The sequence below is a fragment of the Acromyrmex echinatior genome, chromosome 7 (genome assembly GCF_024713525.1).
Source record: "Acromyrmex echinatior isolate Ae372 chromosome 7, ASM2471352v2, whole genome shotgun sequence".
Lineage (NCBI taxonomy): Eukaryota > Metazoa > Arthropoda > Insecta > Hymenoptera > Formicidae > Acromyrmex > Acromyrmex echinatior.
In genome coordinates this window covers 10,577,327-10,598,880 of record NC_141858.1, presented here as the reverse complement: position 1 = coordinate 10,598,880, position 21,554 = coordinate 10,577,327, and the positions used below count along the sequence as shown (strand labels likewise).

At 36.7% G+C, this 21,554-nt stretch overlaps 1 protein-coding gene across 3 annotated transcripts; it reads left to right on the top strand.

Moving 5' to 3' along the window:
• Positions 1 to 5: 5 nt before the first annotated feature.
• LOC105154536 (uncharacterized) lies at positions 6 to 19,225 on the top strand. 3 transcript variants are annotated; one of them, XM_011070126.2, is made up of 5 exons: positions 6 to 95; positions 2,483 to 7,278; positions 7,348 to 13,520; positions 13,637 to 13,876; positions 14,071 to 19,225. In XM_011070126.2, exons 2-5 carry the CDS (start codon positions 2,565 to 2,567, stop codon positions 14,134 to 14,136), a joined length of 11,193 nt encoding a protein of 3,730 aa, XP_011068428.2. In that variant the 5' UTR covers positions 6 to 95; positions 2,483 to 2,564; the 3' UTR covers positions 14,137 to 19,225. The 3 variants fall into 3 exon arrangements, with proteins under 3 accessions (XP_011068428.2, XP_011068426.2, XP_011068425.2); XM_011070124.2 differs by having other exon boundaries at positions 2,483 to 13,520; positions 14,071 to 14,142; positions 14,222 to 19,225; XM_011070123.2 differs by having other exon boundaries at positions 2,483 to 13,520.
• The last annotated feature ends 2,329 nt before the right edge of the window (positions 19,226 to 21,554 follow it).

Genomic DNA, 21,554 nt, shown 5'->3' with positions numbered 1-21,554 from the left:
CGTGTTTATCGTCTCTTTTTTTTCCGCACGGCGCAACTGGCGCAAGCAGTCGTGTCCAATATGGCGTGCGTGTTGTTAGCGATGTTAACATGCAGGTAAGTTCTGGAGTGTGAATTTCATCCCCGCGAGACACCATCCGCAGCAGATCTCGACGATCCGGTCCACGCACCCTCGTCCTCGTCGTCGTCGTCGTCGTCGTCATCGCGGTAATCATGTGTGTTTAACGCGAGCGACGACGAACGACAGCTCGTCACGACGGGACCTGCGTGCGTATGAGTGTATGCGTGCGTGCGTGTGTGCGTGTGTTTGTTAATTGTGTTGTACCTTCAAGGCCCCGCGTGTGGCAAGGTGCGCGTTTCTCGCAATAACTTCGCATGTAAATCCGCATATCGTGGATCACGCAGCACGCTCAGCGCTCGGCGACGACGAGGCGTTGTGTCGCGAGGCGAACGTAAACACGTACCCGCGCCGCGGGGTCTGGGGGTAGGGTGACCAACAATGGCTTACAACCTCGGTAAATATGGTGTCACCTGTTAGTGCGCGCTCCAGCGCCGAGGTGTGAGGCACGGTCGTAGGTGCTCAGTCAAGCTCCAACTCGCGGTTTGACAGCTCAGCTCTTTTGCTCCAGTTTTGCATAGCGGAACTGTCCGTTGAATATTTATTTCCTTCATTTACATTCCGATGACGGAGCACGACCCATGCTTGCAATTATGCGTGCGTGCATACGTGTACGTGCAAGTGCGGGGGTTTATATGCCAAACATATCAAAGAAGTATCTAGGTCATAGACATACACCTATGTTATACGTTCTAGACCCTTTGCGATCGTCGAGGTAGATATAATAATGCTGCTGTTTTTCAAATAAATAAAGCAATGTGTATCATCATTGCAAACTGTGTTCTTTGGTATTCGCAGTCTGTTCTTTTACAGAGACCGTTTCAAGTAATGTCTTAAAGTGTGCTAATACAGTTCTATGACCTATATAATCTTAAGATCTTAAGAAGTTATAAGTTGGTACTCATAATCGATTCTTATGGGCTTTCTATAATAAGCTATTACCTAAGTTTTAAGTCTTAAGTTGTAAGAAATTAACCAACCACAATCGAATGTGAGAAGATACTAATCTATGATACTAATCTTGGTGATTGGACCTGTTTCTTACAGCTTAAAACTTAAAGCTTAGATTGTAATGGATAAACCAGTCATATTTTATATTTAAGGATTTTATAACAGTTGCAAAACTGCTTTTTCTGCTGAACGCAGCCAATGACTTATTGTCCATAAAAAGCTCATTATGTGTTAAACTGTCTTAAGTATAGTCTTAAGATGTGATGAACCAATTAGAGGACAGTATTCATAATCCATTCTTATTTTAAGATTATTTTTAAGATACTAATTAATATCTTAATATGCTAATAGGATCCTTGAATTGGCTTGTGACATCTTAAGACTGTCTAAAATGTAAGAATTGATTATAAGTACTGGCCAGAGAGTCACATTAATATCTTAAGACATTACTTAAGACGGTCTTAAAATAAAAATGGACTATATACTGTAAATGCCAGTCTGTGATTGGCTTACGGCATCTGAAGATTGTATTTAAGATGATTTTAAATATAAGAATCAATTATAAATATCAGCCTTATAATAAGTTCTAATTAATAACAAAAAATCATAGGCTGATATTTATAGTCGTTTCTTATTTTAACATTATCTTAAGTAATATCTTAAGATACTAATGCAGCTATTTGATTATAGTTCATGATATCTTAATATTGTACGTAAGATAGTCTTAAATATGAGAAACTATAAATACCAGCCATAGTCATATATTATTTGGATTAGATTAAAGTAAAGATGAAATATTTGATCTTTGCTTGTTAGTGAGAAATAATCTGGACTATAAAGAGATAATGTGTTCCTTGTATCTTAGAGTTCATCAAACCTTACGCATTATAATCCCTTTGTAATCGTCAAGATGGATATAAGTAGTCCTCCAAATAAAAAGTGTACTTATAATAATTGTAGTCACAAATATATTCTTTGACTCTTCATTAATAATAAAAATTCATTATTATGGATTTTTGTGTCCTGAATTCAAGCTGTTTTACTCGTCAAATGAGGATAATTATTTTTATAATATAGATCCAATGCTAGAAATCTAGCAATGTTAAAAGAATGTTTATTGTTTATTTTAGAAATATTAAATAAATTTTATTCAATTGCACAGACATGATGAGAGACATTTATATTTATTAAAACCAATTACAATAATGTTATGTATAAAATATGTTTTTATTATTACACTGGATTGCACTAATATTTTTCTTCTTTAGCTAAATATCAAACATATTTATTTTACTTTGAGTGCAAAAAGTGTACATTAGTTTAGTCATAAAAAGTAAATTTATAATTTCTGCTAATTGTGTAACTGTTACAAATACATTATAACAAATAACATCTAGTCTTTTCTGCTTATTAGGTAATCTCCTGCTCTTAATACTTGGACAGATCTCGATGAAGAACGATGTAATCACAGCAAAATAATAGCAAAACAATGTACAATGAACTACAGTGGAAATATGCCAGATTGGCATCAGTATAATCCTCCGCAATCAGGAATAAACGATGTAACATCGACCGCTCAAAATGTCAATTCGGGACACTTATCGTTTATCTCCAATATTAATCCGACCTGCCCGACACAGTTGAACGGCTTGAATCTCAGCTCGGAGGGACTCGAGAAACATCAAAACGACTCCAATTTTAATCCGAGGCACTTTCAGCCGCATTTGTCGAGCAACATCTCGCACGGTCACAATGCCACTGACAACAATCCCCTCGCGTCGATGGTGCAGATGCAGAATTGCATTGGTCACTATGGGCCTTCGAATACGAGAAATCCCATGGTGGACAATTTGAATGGTCCTATGGATCCGAGGAATGCCGCGATAGGCGGTATAAATGAAGAGCTAGGCTATAGAAATAATCAGGTGCCTTTAAATGGGCCTATCTCGCATCTAAATGGACCAAACGTGATGAATATGAATGCACCGCATGCGTCAATGGGATCACGAAATACCAACGTGAATTCGCATGCCGCTAGTAGAACGGGTCCCCCGCCATCCTTCGTTCCCTGCAAGGGTTTATGCTGCAATGCGGATCCTAACATAAGTTACCAGCAGTACTGCTCTTATCCGAACAATGCGACTTATAGGGAGAATATTCGCACGTCCACCGGATACCAAACGGACGCTCGACGATTCGGAAACGATTATAATTTTAGGAAGGACAATTTTGACAGCAAGGAGGTTCTATCGCCTATGGTGCCACCGCCTAATGGACCTAACGCTGATCACCGGAGGAACTTTTCTGATTTTAAATATCGCAAGGACCGCCTAATTTCCCGCAACTATCCATCATCCTCGGGCATGTTGCCGAACTATCCCATGCAAAACTACAATTACACGGGAGAGTACCAGAAGTATCCTTACAACGTCAAAGAGTACTCCAAGATGAGCGGCATGAACGTGCCGAATCAAGGGATGGTTAAACATTCGGAGCAAGGCTTCGCGATGCCTCAGCAGAAGTATAACAACAAACAAGTGCCGTATCAAACCGGCAGCGCTATGATATCAACTAACATGCCGTCCACGAGTGTTCCGAACCTAACAATGATGCCACCTGCTCAGAATACTTATTTCAATTCGCAATACCCGAGGAATCTATCGACAGACGCTTCGCATGATTGTCAGGAGGCCGCCGACAATGCATCCATGGTAAACAGAATGCAAACGTCTACGACTATGCACACTCCCTCTCATTCACGGTATCCGATGTATCAACAGAAGATAGCGATGCAGAGATTCTCGATGGAGAATCATCTGAGGGAGTTGGCGAAGATACCCGGGTACCAGTCGCATCCCAAGTATAAGGAATGTGTTCATAGATATAAAGAAATATTGAAATTACAGCAGTCTCATATCACATATCAGGGGCAAATGCAGCAAACTCCATGCGTCGCCACTACCACGTCGACAGTTAATACCTCTGCTATCCCGCCTATAAACTTGCAGTTCGATCAGAATGGCGTTTTAATCAATTCTAATTACATGCCCGAAGCTTTCCCTAGAGTACAACAAGCGATGAATTCTCACGCTCCAGTGGACAACAATCCGGTGGACAACAAGCAGAGTAAGCAGGATGGCAACGGCGTCCCCGAAATGGCGAATCGCAACATCCAGAAGCCAGAACAATTGGTATCACAACAACATGACGGTCATGCAACCGCGCTGTGTGCGGAAAGCATGCAAAAGCAAGATCGATACCCGGCGCAAAAGAGCCTCGAGAATCAGTTCGAAATTCAAAAAATTGGAAGCGAGAGCTTCAACAATCTGACTGGGAACGCGAATGACGCGGTTATACAACAGAAAATGTCCAAAGAGTTCGCCGACAAACCGGAGCTTGACGTACGACAGTTTCTCGCCAATTGGGACGAATCGGAGGACGAGGATGGCGCGAGTACCAATTTGCCGAGCGCTATTCTGAGCGACTCGACACCAGTGGTAGTCGTGGGCTACGAGAATCTTTCGGCGAAGACGTTGGAGGGTCTAGAGGTTTCCAAACCGGAAGAGATCACTCCGAATGTTATAACGTTCGAGAATCAGGAGAAGAGCGACATCGGTGTAGTACCAGCGCAGGACTGTCTGACCATATCGTACTCATCCGCAGAGAACGTTGAGATTGCGAAGGATCCAACGTGTAAAGATATTACGAAGGAAACTATTGTACGATCGGGAAGCCACATTATACAATGCATAAGCAACGGGCCTGACGAGGTACCAACGATACACATAGTCGATAATTTAGAGATAGGTAGCATTTTACAGGTCACAAATGGTCAAGTTACCGAGACTTTGGAGAGGCAAGATGCAGTGTCGTTTTTCCAAAAAGGAACGGAAATCGCGACAGCCGCGATAACTCTCGAAGCCGCCGACAAGTTTAAAAAGACCGACAGCAACACAACCGAATCGACTACGACTGAGTTCAACACTAACCTTGAAAATCTGAACAAGGAGCAATACGTCGTCGAAGGTCCCTCTCCGCCTAAAGCGGTGGAAAGCACGTCACAAACATCGCGAGTAAGTGACCGGGCGATCACCGCCCTGCCTACGTCCGCGAAGGATTCCGCCCGAGACACAAATTTGAAGAAACAGAACAGTTTCGCGAGCGAGGAATCTCATAATCCGGACGATATAAGTCTGCCAGACTTGCCCACGTCAGAATGCACTCCGATCTCTACCACCCTGAACACTCCGATCCATTCTGACAACGAGGAATCGTCGGAGCGCGTCGAGGATCTCACGATATCGACAAATCCAATCGAGATTATACAGAACAGTCCCATGATTAGTTTCACGCAGTCGCCGACGAAGAGCGAGCCCTACGATCATTTGAACAGCGAGGAAACCGTCAGGAATAAACCGGCCGATTCGTTAAAAGGTGAATACCAGGCGGAGAATCATTTCAAAAACAACAGCGGTGATAATAACATGCTCGGTCATGATGTTATTCTTGATACATTTGAATTTTCCACGAATACTGATAAGAATGGATCTGCGTCGTTTACAAAAAACGGTAAAGAACACGCGAATCTGAATGGAACTTCCGTTTCGACAAATAATAGCGAGAAAATATTTGCGCTCGACAACGAAACGGAAACTATAGAGGCCACTAGCATGCGTATGACTTTGACCTCCGGCGAGTATGAATTAAAGATCGTGTCAACTGGAGCACAGAATAAATCAATGCAGGCTCATACAAATTTAAACGAGCGCCGCGCTAATGAATCTCAAACGACGAGTCCGGATGTTCATAAAAAATCACAGGCAGAAACGAATGCAAAAGTCGCGTTGCGGTATAATGATTCGACGAATGAGGACAATACGACAAAGAATATCACGAATAATCCCGATCCCGTTGCGTTAGACGGTGATCAGGATGATTATTCCGGAAGGAGACGCACCTCGACCGAAATGATCCGTCAAATGACAACGAGCAGGGTAAGTTCATCACTGACAAACGACACTGCTCCGAGGAGTTCCAGGACAGAAGATATGATGCAGATTATTAAAAGTAATTCACCTACATCACATAGCACGAACCAGCTGACATTGGATAGCGATAAGTTGAGGAAGGTCGAGGCATCATTCGCGAACGAGGATTCTTCCACGGAAAAGAGCGATAGTAATAAATCAGCAAAAATCGACGCGACAGATCCGAAGAATTCTCAGCATGCAAAACTCGCGGATCGCAAGAAGTTGGTCTCGGGCGACCAGGCAATTTCTCACAAAAAGAGATGCTTGTCAGAAAATACAGAGAATAGGTGCGGCGAAACCATCGTACATCACAATAAACATACTCAAGAAGTGGCAACGCATAAGGACAAATCCTGTACTATTGAAAATTCCAAAGGATTTGACAATTCGCATAATAAACCGAGAGTGATCGAGAACGTTAGCATTACCGATAGCGGGGAAAGGATGCGGCTTCTAAAGGAATATAGAAGAATAAAATATAAATCACACAGTGTTAGTAAAGTCCACGATAAGGGAAAGGATACGCAGGAGGCCTCTGATTATGCAGCGAGTAAGACGTGTCATCGTTCGTCGAATCCTGACGAACGATCCGAGTCGCAGTCACTATGCGATAATCAGAAGGACATGGCGAGATCTAAATCGTCCGAGGAACAGGAAGAAAAACACGCGAACATCTTGAAGACGTTCGTAGCTAAGAATAAAAATCCTGACTTTGCTATTCAAGTTACGAACGTCAATCTGAAACTCAAGGATGATGATCACCAGAAAGGATCTCAGCATTCGAGGGAGGAGGCGAAGAGCAGCGGTTCCCTTGACGGGATCAAGATTGAGATAAACGTGTCGTGCACTGAACGGAACACAACGGAGAAATTGCTGCACGAGAATATCAAGAATGCCGTTGCCGAGACAATCGGACATTTGACTAATACGATCTCAAATTCAACGAATATAACGGATAAGAAAATGATTTGTGATAAAGCGGATCGCCAGGATTATGAGAAACGCAATCGATCACCATCCGCTGTAACGTCTGCGTATAACGAAACTCACGAAGATCATAACAATACGGTCAAATCAGTGGTCGCATGCAAGGAAGATACGACCAGCGAGACACTTTCGAAGAAGAGACGAAGTTCATTGTCGGCACAAGAATTGATCAATGACGTATACGAAGATAGCGGTATGTTTTCAAATACTTGTACGGAATCGACTAGTTGCAATGTAATTTTACGAGATGATACTCTTTCAGGCACCGTTAATACCGAATCTGAGCTGGCATCGAGCGCTCTAAAAATTTCAAGATCGGAACACGCGACGAGCAGAAGGAGAAGCGTACATCAAGATGCAGAAAGGAAGGTCGCTACTACCAACTTCGGTAGCGAGGAACTGAAAGCCTCTTCGGATAATTCGTCATACTTAGGATTGAAGAATGTCAATGTACAGAAGAAGGAACATCAGCAAACAGCCGTCGCTTCTCCATGCAGGAGCGCAAGAAATTTTCAAGATGATGCGTCGAAATTAAACGTGGTTCCATCGACTTCTTCAAGTACGGTGGAACCTAGCATAGAAGATGCCAGCTACAATAATCTCGTGCATTTTGATTACAATCATTTTGACGTTGCACCAAACGAAAATACGGATGTCGACGACAGGCGTGCCGACAGATGGAAAAGACCAAAGAGAGACGGTAAATTCGGCAATTTCGACCTATATGAAACCACCAGCGGTTACGTAAATCCGACTTTCTTCAGCACGGACGAGCTGGAGAATTTAAACGTAGTTCCTGTATACACCACCAAAGACGGAAAGATAACTTATAGTCCTAATCCTCGATTCACGTATCGTGAGTTACTTATGGAAGCTCGCACGAAGGATGGTTATGGTAACTCTCGCGAACCGTATTTCACGAGATCTCCGTCGTACGATTATTACAATTGCTCCAAGTTGCGGAAGGTATTCAAGAGAAACCGCGATGTTACTACCGCCAGTAGGAAAAAAGAGATTGATCCTCTCGACGCTAAGTCAGCGATACATGTTGATTCAAATAAAAATGCTGTTCACAAAAATGCTAACTGCGCAAAAACTCGAGGTACACATTTAGAATTCTTCAACGATGACGCAAACAAGTTGTATGCAAACAAGAACGATCAAGAAAACAAAGAAGTTAATAATAAGAAAAATATCATAGATTTGGACTTCCTCGAAAAACAATACAATTTAGACAGTACCGAATCTCCAGCCAACATTACAACTAGCATTAATAAACATTGTAAGACGAAAGTATTCGCGGACAATCTCGAGTATGAGAAAGGATACAACGAAAGCTCCGTGTTCGAATCGAATTTATTTTTGGAACCAAGGGCCACATGTTGGGAAGAGACTATGGAGTCAATTAAGTCGTATTCTTCCCACATCGATAGGAGAAATAGCGGTAATGTTAAAGAATTGAATTTTAGTGATATATTCGCCACGCAGAAACGATTGGATACCTTCCCGTTTCTATCTGCGGAGCAAGACTCTTCTGACAACGGCATTCATAAAGCGAATTGCGACGTGATGAATGAGCCAACGTTGCATCACACAACGTGCAATTATATCGACGATCTACGTTCGATTCAAGACGATTTGCGATATGAATCATCGAATGCTGCTTTATGCAATGAACAAGAAAATGAATGTAATAATCAGAAGATTGCGTCAACAGATGTTATTAATAAACCGGTAAGCATACTTAATATTAATGCATCGTTGAGTACGCAAAGTAACGATGAACACATAAAAAAGCAAGAATCTCAGTTTGATGGAGACGAATCCAGTGCAATCGGAGTTACTGAAAAGGCACGATCGTGTGAGTCTCCTAAATTGACGGATGAGAAAATACACGATCCAGAAGAAGACCAAGGTTCTACGAACTACGAGAAAAACAAGGAAGCCTTGACGAAGCAGTCAGTGGAAGACGATTCGCATCTTCGTTGCGATCGTTCTGTCTCTACAAAGGAAGATAAACTCGATACTGAAGTTGCAAATAATCCGAAAGAAATTTCGGATGAAGATTCTGCCAAAGTCGCAAGTCCTTCTAAATTAAACGTCGAATCTAAGGACTCACTTGACGAACCAAAAAATATGGAAATTGTAAAAGAATCCACGCTTGCTTTGAATGAACGAGATAATGAAATTAATGATTCAGTAAAAAATGATTCAGACTCTGCCGTGAATCAGGAAACTATATATCAACCAGTTTTATCAGCTTCGATCGATCACAAAGATAAGGAAAAGACTACGCTTACGGAATCGAATGTTTCGACTGAGATTACTTTCGATCAAACAGATAAGCAAGACATGTGTGATAGAGGAGATACTACTATATCTAAAGAAGACGAACCGAATGCCTTGCAAAATCCATCTAACGTTGCATTCATCGAACAAACGCTTGCGGAGGAAGGCAATGAGCAGCAATCAGAAATTCCGGAGATTGATCGACAAAAAGAAGAAGTTTCATTGAAGAATCGAGGAAATGACGAAGTGGATACTTGTTCCACAATAATATCTACGTCCATCGCTTTGAACCTACGAACGGAAAAGAACATATGCGACTTATTCGCAAGCGAGAGACGCGAACAAAACATATCAGAGTTCACCGTCATCAAGAATATCATTAAAGGCGACAAGAAGCAATGTCAAGAACCTGAGACGAATGAGATTCCCAAGAATTACGACAGCATAATCGATTCCAAGTTACTGTGCATAGATTCTTCTGATTGCGGGATTTACACGGAGGATAGATGCACGTTGCAAATGCCCGAGCACGATTTCACGGAGGAAGACAGCATGGTACCGATGGTGTGGGAGACGAGTCAAATCCAGGAAGATGCTGTCAATCGTTTGTGCAACATCAATGAATCGATCGATTTTACGGGCGCGGTTAACTCACTCCAGGATAATTCACTGTTAGACCACCTGTCTCTCTCGAGGATGTCTACCACCAAAGAGTCTCAAGACGTGGAGGTAACTACTGAAATTGAAAACAAGGCGACCAACGAATCCATATCAACGGTCGAGGCATCTGAAGCAGCAATTGAGGAATCTAAAACAGTGATCGAGGAATCTAAAGCAGTGATCGAGGAATCTAAAGCAACGATCGAGGAATCTAAAGCAACGATCGAGGAATCTAAAGCAGTCATCGAGGAATCTAAAGCAACATCGAGCAACAACGAAGGCAAAGAGCAGAATCAAATTTCTTCCAGTAACTATGAGAAGATAGCATATTTGCGCGCGACAGATTGCAACGCTAACACAAAGATGATTCCTAAACTCGTTATCAAGAAAAGCGAGACTAGCTCAAAGTTCGTTACGAAGGTGGGTTCCTCTTCTGTGACACAGGATAGTACATCTAACAAGTCAGTTTGCCAACCGAAGATACCAAAGATGATCATTAGGAACGCGAGATCACGCCCGGGGACTCCGTCTATCGAGGCAGTTCACGAAGAAATTCCTGCAAGTATCATGAATCGAACTTCGCTTACGATTGATGATATATGTACTTGCAGTTCCGAAAGTTCTCTACATGAGTCAAATAGTTATAGGAATAAAATTCCCAAAATGAAGATTAAATTAGATGAGAAGCACTCCAATAAGATAGTGAGAGCTGATGATGACGAGGAAGTTTGTACCAAACGCAAAAACGTTAAGAAAATCATACCAAAGGTTAAAATAAAGAGTAGCTTAAGATCTGATCTGGCGGACAATTTGGATTGCAACAATATGACTTTTCAAGAATCGAGAGATACGGGAAGATACGAGGAAAAGATACCTATATTGAAATTGAAGAAACAGGAAAGGAACAGATCGTCATCTCCAGAAGTGACACGGAAGAGACAATTCTCGAGCCATTATTCGGAAGTGCCCCTCAAAAAGTGCAGAAGATCGGAACGTGATGATACGGAACATCGTACGAGACGCAGCAACTCCTCCGAATCAATGCAAACAAATGCATCAGAATGCGAAATAAAGAAGAATTCCGTATGCATTTCTGAGAAGATTCCTAAGGTAATTATCAAGAGAACATCGGCTAGCGCGGAATTCAAATGCGAGCTGAGCAAGGGCTACAAGAATGTCATTGCGAAGAGTGCAAAGTGGCAACCGGAGGTCAAGCTGGAAAGATATCGTATCCTGGACAGCATGGTCAAGGATTTAAAGTTAACTTTGTCCCCGATTACATTACGAGCTATCGAAAAAATGTCTGTAAGTCGCAAGGATAATCATCGTCAGGAAAAGCAAGGTGATTATAAACTGTCCAGATCGAATTCAACGTCCGACCTACTTCCGGTTAAGTGTAAGCAGAGAAGAATGTCAGATTACGACTGTAGAAAAATTAATGACGCGTCAAGAGTCGTTGTAAATTTTGCGTCTAAAACAGATTCTACAGATACCAAGACATGCATCACACCGAAGAAGTATTCATCATCCAGAGGTCACAAATCAACCAACGAGTGTCGAAAGGACAATAAACGTAGATCGAGATCTCGTGATAATAATCCACGATTGGAAGTGGATATTACTTCGTCCGATAAAGAAATCAATCAGTCATCTGAAAGAACCAACTCACAGAAAGCTACCTCTCAATATGATAAACACAAGACTGATAGTTTTGATACCAATAGCAAACAAGCGTTGAAAGCGGACGAAGATATAATTTCAAATAAACTTGGCCAGAAGAATACTCCCGTCAAACACCTAAATAGCTCAGGCTTCAAGCTGGCATTAAAGGAATTGAAGGCAACAGTTGAAGGCAGAATGAAGACAGAAACTTGTTTCATGAAATTGCCCGGTCCGAGTGAAATATCGCCTGAAGAAATCAATTTACGAATTAACAAGGAGCGGAGAAAAGAGCAAGATGACGATCATTTCTTGAGCAAGGACAGCGACAAAGTTGTGATAAAGAACGAACGTTTGAGTAATTTCAACGACATAGATAACGATTGCACTGTGCAAGATGACATGGACTTGCTTAACGATTCTGTAAGTATATCAGATAATTTCGAAATGAATAACAGCACTGTTATTAAAGTTGAATCTTCGGACGAGAGCCAGTCGACCATAGAGATCCTGCCTGCTTCACCGGATGATAATCGTAGCGAGCTGGAGAGGAATATAATGGAGGATGGTGATAATGATCAATTATATTCGGAGGATGCAATTCCAACTCAGTTCGAGCTGGAGTTAGAGATCGCGGATAATAGCAATACCGATCTATTAGATGTATCTATGCCGAAACTTGATCCTGTTACCTGTTACAATTCACGTCGTGTGAATTCTACTTATGAAGAGTCTAGTGATCAAACAGCGAAATTAGGACATTACGATAAATCTGAGGCTTCCTCTCACGGCAAAAATTCGCTTGAGAAAGATAAAAGTTTTATGGAAATTAGCAACGATGATAGATCTGAATTGGAGAACAACTCGGCTAACTCTGTCAAAGAGATCTCTTCGAAAGCCCCTTGTTGCAGAGTAATGGGTTTTGCTACGACGAGAGAAAACTTCTGTTGCAATGATTCCTTGATAAAAGAAGTTTTGGCGGCCAAGGAGACTTTGAAAAAGTGCCTTTCGAAATCCAGATACGATGTACAGGGCAACGCGATAGGTAACACGAGACCGAAGACAGCCGCGGAGAAGAAACAGGGTTCGAGTTTTGATATCAACCAAATTTCGGAGGTGCCTTCGAGTGACTCTCAAAGCTGTCGTAGTGACATTGCGTCTCAGAAGAGCTCTATACCTGTGGCAAGTAAATGTAACAAGACTGAGAAAATATCTAATACCGAGAAGTCTGATAAGAAACATTCCAAATCAAGCAAAAGTTCCTTTATGAAGAAGAAACCGAGGTCATTTGAGAAAAACGAAGCAGATTTCAAGGACACGATAAAGGACACATCCAAATGCAATATAACATCCTTGAAAACGTCTAAACAGATCGAGCAAGCTGTGTCAAACGAGAGCTTAACTCGTACTGTACATTTAAACGAGAAAAGAAAGAATGTAACCGATCAATGTGACAATATTCGTTCGCAAGATCCACAAAGGAAAGAGAAGAATCGGTTATCCTACAAAATTCCTAAGATATCGAGATCCACAAATCAGGGGAATAACACAAGTAACGCGAAAGAAATCAAGTCCAAAGAAGACAATATGCCGATATTAGAGCCCGAGGTCAATGTAAACTTCGATTCGAATTCAGATAGAGAAAGTTCTAGATCGCCTCCGGTCATCACGATTCAGGACAGCGAAGATCTCGGTGTAGCGGAGTCAAAGTTGATAGATGATAAAGTTATAACGTCAAACATTAAAGTTGAAAGCAATATAAAGGACATTAAGAAAAACGAAATGTCCATCGTCGATCTCATAACTCAATTAGCTTATCACGAAAAGGTGAGAAAAAGATTATCTTATTTAAATTATTATGCAAGAAGATCTTTTTCTTTGAGATACTTTCTTTTCTCTCATGAATTCGAAGTATTCTTTGCTCATCCCGTTTATTTTCGCAGGCAACGATAAAAGATAAACGATACTGCAATTTGTGCGAAATATGGTTCGATAATTCATCGCAGCATGAACGGCACTTAGCTGGATACGAACACCGTCACATAGAATTGACACAACGTAGAAGCATTCACGCACTGTTCACGCTCTTCACGGGCAAGCCTTGTCCCAAGCTAATTCCGGCGAATGTTGTACGAAGTGATTGTTCTATAGGTGAATTAACGCCGTTACAAATTGCAGTACAGGTACGTTGCATTCTCTTTACTGAATAAGTAGTAATAGAGATATAAAGTTTGTCTTTATAAACGATTCTTACATATATATATTGCACCATATATTTTTGTTATTATTCATTATTAGTATTACTGATTATTATAACGGTGCAATAACAACTCATCATATTGAATATAATAAATATTATATGTTAATTTTTCCTCAGGATGTCACAAAGTGTTTTGACTGCACACAACAAAGTCCAAGAAAAGAAAATGACGTTGATAAATAATCGCGAGTAAGTTATTTACATTACAAGCCTACATATACATTACTGTGATTATTATAATGGCTTACAGTGCAATCTTTTTATAAAGGTCATTCGCGACGATAACGAAAAATCGAATATTTTATATCGCAGTTAGATCGCGAGCGATTCAGCTGCTACTGTTAATGGCATCGACATCGAAATTTTAATTGCTAGAACGCTTTGAAAAGTTTGCTGATTTTAGCTAAGTCAACCGATGTGGGTCATCATTAACAAAGAGTTACCCAAGGGATACTTCTAGCTTGCAATTAGATGTTTTAGCCAAAGATTTTAACAGAATTAAATAATACGCGTTCGATTATTTACACTTTGAAAAGAGACTCCGGTCTTTTATTTGTACAAAGTTTTATGAGTGATGTTCAACTTCTGAATGTGCTCACACTGCGAATTTTTATTTATATTATGAAGAGACTTATATATAAAACACGTAGGTAGATATATATATACACGCGTACATATGAATATATATATATATATATATATATACATATATATATATATATATATATTATTTATTTCGTCATTCCAGTTTGCAAAAATATGTACACTGGCAATATTATGTTTGTAAGAGATGTATACGGTTAAAATTATGTGAAATACGGTACAATTTTGTCTCTGATAATAGAGGCGGCGTACAAGAAAAAAAATGGAACATTCCTATATTATACATATAGATATATATCGAAAAACTTGAGCTATGAGATATAAAAACAACTTATCTTGCGTAATGAAAAGTTTACTTAATAGAACTGTTTGCGAGTTCTACATAAACGATATCGATTTATCAATATATTCTCATCATGTGTTGGTGTTAAATGCATTCGAAATGGCTAAACATTTTACTTTTTTGTTTGTTTAAAAGTTATCATTGTTTATAAAATTTTATTTAGAATATTTTATCTGAGTGTTATTTTATTTGTATATTTATAGATTTTATTGATGTTATTTTAAAAATAATGATTTTAAATTGTCTATCGTAAAATACGAAGACAATAATATATTTGTATATATATATATATTCTTCATAAAAAGAAACATTTTTATGACGGTCGATGGTCATGTATACATATACATATATATATTGCTATATTTATTAAAAATATTACGGGACAAATTACGCAAAATAAACAGTGTCTTATAGCTCAGTATTGTAGTTAATAATGCAAAAGCTGTGGTAAGCGTTAGAAAAGATTGTGGGGAGAATCTGCATCCAGCGTATTAAATATTGATGAGTACCTATCTATATTGCCATAACACAGAAGATCTATTGAAGCAAAACTCGTGATATTAATAATTAATATTAGAGGAATTTAAAGTGAGCAAGAGCTGAGGTCAATCTCAAAATACGATATAATTTCTGCGTGCAAACGGGCTAAATTAAATATACGCGTTATATGTCATAATGTGCGCAGTGTTCAGACACTGGATAGTGATGCTCCCATATGTATCAACCCCAAAGTCTCTGTTAACACAGATTTTATATATTACAGAGATAGTTTCATCCTCCCTTATTTCGCACTTGATTTTTAAAAGTACATTTGAAGTGTATTCACTAATAGAAATATTGATCGATAGTAAACGATGCAGAAGATTAAAAAACTTTGCAGTGTACATTCTAATTAAAGTGTGAAAACGTGTCAAGGGTGAAACAATTCCTTAAAGCACTAGTTCCTGGCTTTAGACGGAGTTTTAATAATATTGTTAAGAGGCTACAATAAAACGTTATATTAATATAGGGTTGATCGATTGTGTTCGACGATCGTTTAACACTATTTCCTTACGGGGGTTTAACACAGAGTGAAAGTGTTTTTCATCAGTTCTAGTTCTGGACCAATTTAACTAAATACTATATAGTTAGGTGTGTACATTTATGAATTGTTATTAAAGTTAGAGACTTTGTTTTTCTTTATTTGTTTCAAATGTTTTAGATTTTATTCGCACGAGTGCCTTAAGATACACCTAACAGTATTCGTTGTATCGTGTTATATATATTATATAAAAGTATATATATATATATAAAATATATATATATGAAAATTCATATATATATATATATCTATACATAAAATAAGTAAATCTATATATATTTGTAGATTCTTGATCTACGGAGCATATTTATACACATGTACATAATTTTGCCTTAGTTATCGGAGCATATACACATTATTAACTATATAATTTTTAAATATATATTGAGATTGAAATGAAATATTTTATGAATCACTAATCTGATTGAAAAATCAGAATTTTTTACAGGGAACATATACAAAATGTGCTAAAGTTTATTGTTGCTATTGAAACACGAGATACATATTACCGCTACAGATACACATGATGTACTGTGTAAAACATGTCCAAAAACCAAAATATTTAGCTTTGTCATACTGTCTCGTATTACATGATATAAAAGTTAATAATTTTTTGCATAATCACACCACAGTACAATAATTTGATGCCACATTAATTGTTTTGTTGCACTGATGAAAACGCATGACCATATAGATATACAATGATATAGATATACAATGATTATACTGTTACAGTAATATATACAGAAATATATACAGAAAATAATTTATATTATACAATTTTCTGTATATAATATATACAGAAAATTGTATAATATAAATTATTAGTGGCGTCGAGAAATTGTTAATTTTTAAATCTGCGAACGCGTAATGATAAAGATCCTTATTTAAAAGATTCATACATAAAATGCATGCACATGCACTTCAAATGCTATCAAGTGAACTTAAAAACATATACTAATAATATGATATACTAATAATGATATACTAATTATATAATGAAAGTATATAAAAGAGTCCTATATAGATACAATAATTATAAAAATATGAAATCTGATGTAATAAGGATGTTGCGGAATTTTTAATTTTTTATATATAAGACAGTTATGAATATCTTTGATAATTAATTCTCGATGAATATTGTTATTATTTGTTGTACAGAATTCATTCAACAACTTTAAGAATGATCGGTTTTCGAATATATTCGTAGTACAAAACGTCAAATACGGTAAAAACGTATATTAATGTTACTACATTGCAGTAATCAAATCTATATAAATATTTTTAGATTAAAAAAAATAGAATAAATATTTTATAAAGTGTTAATTACTCATAATGATATATATATATATATAATATATATATATATATATATATATATATATATATTACATAAATATATACAATAATATATACAAGCTGTGTTATGATTTAAGGAAATCATAAAACTGCTGTGTTTAGTTTGTATACTATTAATTATATTGGAAAAATATATATACACACACACACACACACACACACACACACATAAAGTTATCATGCTCCTATAACTAAGACTCATTGTGTATGTATATCATTGTTGTGTGCTCGATGTGCCTAAAATTTTAAAATGTTATATGCATCACAAGTCCACAAAATATGTATATATATATATTGGAATTGATGTACATGGAATATTTTATGAATCTATACATCACTTGTACATTGCGTAAAAAAAGTTCCTTGAACTATTTATGTACAGATATCAATATTGTACATTAAATCCGTACATTGATACGATGCAGCATGGTATTCCACTTAAGGAAAATTGACAAATTGAAGAACTCTTTTAAATGCCTCATTCATTAAGTTACTTGTTATATTTTACGCCTCAGCGTTTACGGAGAAAGAATGTACCATGATAATGTATCGTATACGGACATTACTGATCATCTACTGGAATTTCCGATTTGCGCATAATTACACGAAAAATGCGTTTTACAAGTGAGAATTCCTGTATGAACTTAACAAATGGGAAACGTTGGTCGTTCATACGAAGACCGACTAAATTTACGCCGCACGTTAAGAATTTTAATCGAATTTTAATATTTTAAAGAATCGAACGACGATAGTAGTAGATCAGATTTCTGACTTCCACTAATATAAATCTGTGTAAGCTCATGCAGGAGTGTGTTTCCGAATATCGATAAATCTTCGTTAGCTAATTTGTGTAATATATCTTAATATATTGACAGTACAGAGGGACCGTGAATTATTTGTATTGGATTATTTACCGAAGCGTATGTATCTGTTTATTATATATTTATTGCCTTGCATTATTTATAAATATATGCATAGCGCTCCGACGAATTAATTTTTTCAGACACATGTTTGCTCTATAAATTTTGAAATTTTTATATATATATATATATGATAAATTATTAAGAAATTACACCCAAAGTCCAAAATTAAATTGTAAATATCGAATAGCTTCTCTTGTCTTGAATCTTAAATATAAACGTATCGCGTGTTACATACAGTATCTTAATTTACTCTTGTATAATTTTTAAAGTAAAAACTGCATTTGTTTCTAATATAGAAATTAAACGAGATTGATACGTGTTCTTTACAAACATGTGTGTGCGCATCAAACATTAATTTTTAAATCTCTGTTGTGCAAAATGAAATTCTCTTTATCTAAGAAATCTGAAGAAATCTTATTGAATAAAATCATAGTTACATGTGGTACATTTCTCATTCACGATGTGACTTCTAATGTTGTCTAATATTAAAAGTTAATTCACACTTTGGAAAAGGATTTATATCATACGACAAATGGCGCAGCATATCTCATTGCAACTCGTGGTTTTGGGATAATAATTAAGCGACATAATTCATGATATATTTTCGATTATAATATCGATTTTTCATGTAGGAAATAATTATTATGATTTATTTACAAATTTTGTGCGTGCAGAATATCGCTTTGCGTATCGTGTGAAAACTCGTATTTTTTTGCGATTTAATTGAAAAATATCCAATAAGATTTTACAAAAATCATTCGCTATCTGAGAATATGTCAACGGAATTACGAAAATTAACAAAGACGTGATCATTCCACGGTAGCGAAATCTATAAATATATGATGAATTTTATGATGTTAATTTCTGTTATTATATTTACATGTACTTAGGCTATGAGAGTGTATAAAGAGTTCAAGTTATTATAGTCAAATGAAAATAAAGAGTGAAGTGTATATGAAGAAATAGACATTGTTTTTTATTGCGTGAATAATCGATTGATTCAGTGAATCTAAAATCTGAAACAAAAGAAAAATGTTAATAATATATCTTATATTTTATTCGCATGAAATTTTTATGTTTATCTCGTTTTTTCTTAAAAAATTAGATAAAAGCGAAACAAAAAATGGAAATGTCCCTTGTATTCTCGAAAAATTGTTGAGTCCTTTTTTATTTTTTAAATCGAAATTTATATTATTTTTTTAAAAAGATTTTTCGATACTTCTGAACAATATTAATCAATTCTTATGTTAAAATTGCTTAAGTAATGTCTTAAGAGAATACGTCTCCGTAGTTGCTTTATGTCATAAGATTATCTTAAATATAAGACGATAAAAAATCTTATATATATATAAGTATGATAAATTTAAATTTCGTGCTATTCAGATGTCACAAATTTAGCTCTGGAAATTCGCGGCTTACTACTTTCGATGTAATCCCCTAGAATATGCAGGGACAAGTCCGAATTTCCACCCGGATGTTATGTCATCAGTGATGAATTAACGCATAAGCAAACAAGGCACTTGCCTAGGATAACAAATTTGAGGGGGGGGGGGCGGCAAATTTTTCAAGACAAAATTTTCACACATTTGAGATAAATTTTTAATTTGTTAATCTAATGTTTTTGCACGAGTTACATTGAGTACATTTTATCAGAAAGGATATTTTAAGTATACAGTTAAAAATATATTTATATTACTTTTATTGTTAGTAAGAAATATTGAATGTTTTGACTAACATGGGGGTATTTTTTTAATCCATTTTTTTTTAATCAAATTTATAAATTATTTATAATGAAGGGACGGCTAAATGTTGATGTTTAGCAGCGACAAAATGCTTAATCCGTCGCTATATGTCATTTTTATTTAACGTCCGTAAACAACAATGATGGAGTGATATGAATAGCGTTTTCCTGGAGAAACTATATATGTATAAGTGTAACACTGGTACATACAAGAGTACAATAAATTAAATACGAATCAATTCCCACATTTTTTAAATATTAATAAATAATTTAGTCATTTAATTACATATTTTTTGTTATTATATAACAAAGAATGTGTAATTAAATACTCATTAAACGATAACCTCATAATCTTAAAAGGATTAACTTATTTATTAATACTGAAAATATGTAAACCGATTTACATTCAATTGCGCCAGTGTTGCACTAGTTTTCCCGCTAGAAGTCACTTGTTGCCAGATTGTTCAAAGGTTTGTATTCCGATATACAAAGTTATTGGATAGATTGAAATCTGTTATTTCCTGTTCCTATTCGTCGTTCCGTTGGTTGTACACAATGATCTTGATTTTTTCCCTCTTTTTTCTCACGCTTCCAGTTACAGTATATTGGGTCATCTAAAAAATATCCGCGGTACTTTGTCACTAGATATGCCATCAACACATCTAGTGAAAAAACCGCGGATACTTTTTAGATGACCTAATATAAGGTAAGGTCAACGCGATGTTGCAAACACTTTAAAGCGTTTTTTAATTGGTCAGTTTGTAAAAATTCTTTCTTCTAATTGGTCCATCAAACACTTCAAACTTGTAACGAGATTTTGACCACAGCCACAGTCCCAATCATGTAAACACAATAGGCACAGATAATAGGCATAAGCAACAGAGAATAACGAGCCATCCAATCAGAGCTCTGATGTGTAAGTTCGATATTATATCCTAGAGCTCTGATTGGATGGCTATTGTGTTTAAGCCTTTAGTGTTGGCCAAAATGGAGTGCGCATGCGTGAAATTAGTAAATTATTTAGCGTTGCCACGGTTACCACCTAAACTTCTTTTTCTTTTCATCCTTTTTTCACTCTGTCAAAATTCCTCGCAAAACTCACTAGATTTATTCGCATCGCAATCTAACGAATTCGTTGAAGTGAGTAAGTGCTATTGTAGGAAATTGGAGCATGCGAATAAACCTAATATTGCAATGAAATTTAAACTTTATGAAAATTAATAAAAATAAATTGTAAATATTGTATATTGAATAATAAAGAAAAAATATAGAAAAATTAGGAAAGATATTAAATTAACTTAAAAATGTATATTTGTATAAAGAAATATTAAATAATTATATATATCTATGAAAATATTATGAGAAAGCTGATATAAAAGAAATTTATATACATATATATATTCAAAAAATAAGTTTAAAATACAATAAATAAAAAGAAATCTCTCTTTCTCGGTTTTCTATGTTACTTTTGTTCACTTTTTCATTTTATCACTTTTTCACAAAAATTAGACCAATCTCTCGAGATTTCTCACACATTTCGTCAAATAGACA

What these genes read in the sequence shown, in the direction of transcription:
- LOC105154536 (XM_011070124.2), top strand. Translation starts at nt 2,565, where the DNA reads ATGAACTACAGTGGAAATATGCCAGATTGGCATCAGTATAATCCTCCG. An exon ending in AATTAGCTTATCACGAAAAG is followed by an intron (nt 13,521 to 13,636) that starts GTGAGAAAAAGA and finishes TTATTTTCGCAG; the next exon opens with GCAACGATAAAAGATAAACG. An exon ending in CGTTACAAATTGCAGTACAG is followed by an intron (nt 13,877 to 14,070) that starts GTACGTTGCATT and finishes ATTTTTCCTCAG; the next exon opens with GATGTCACAAAGTGTTTTGA.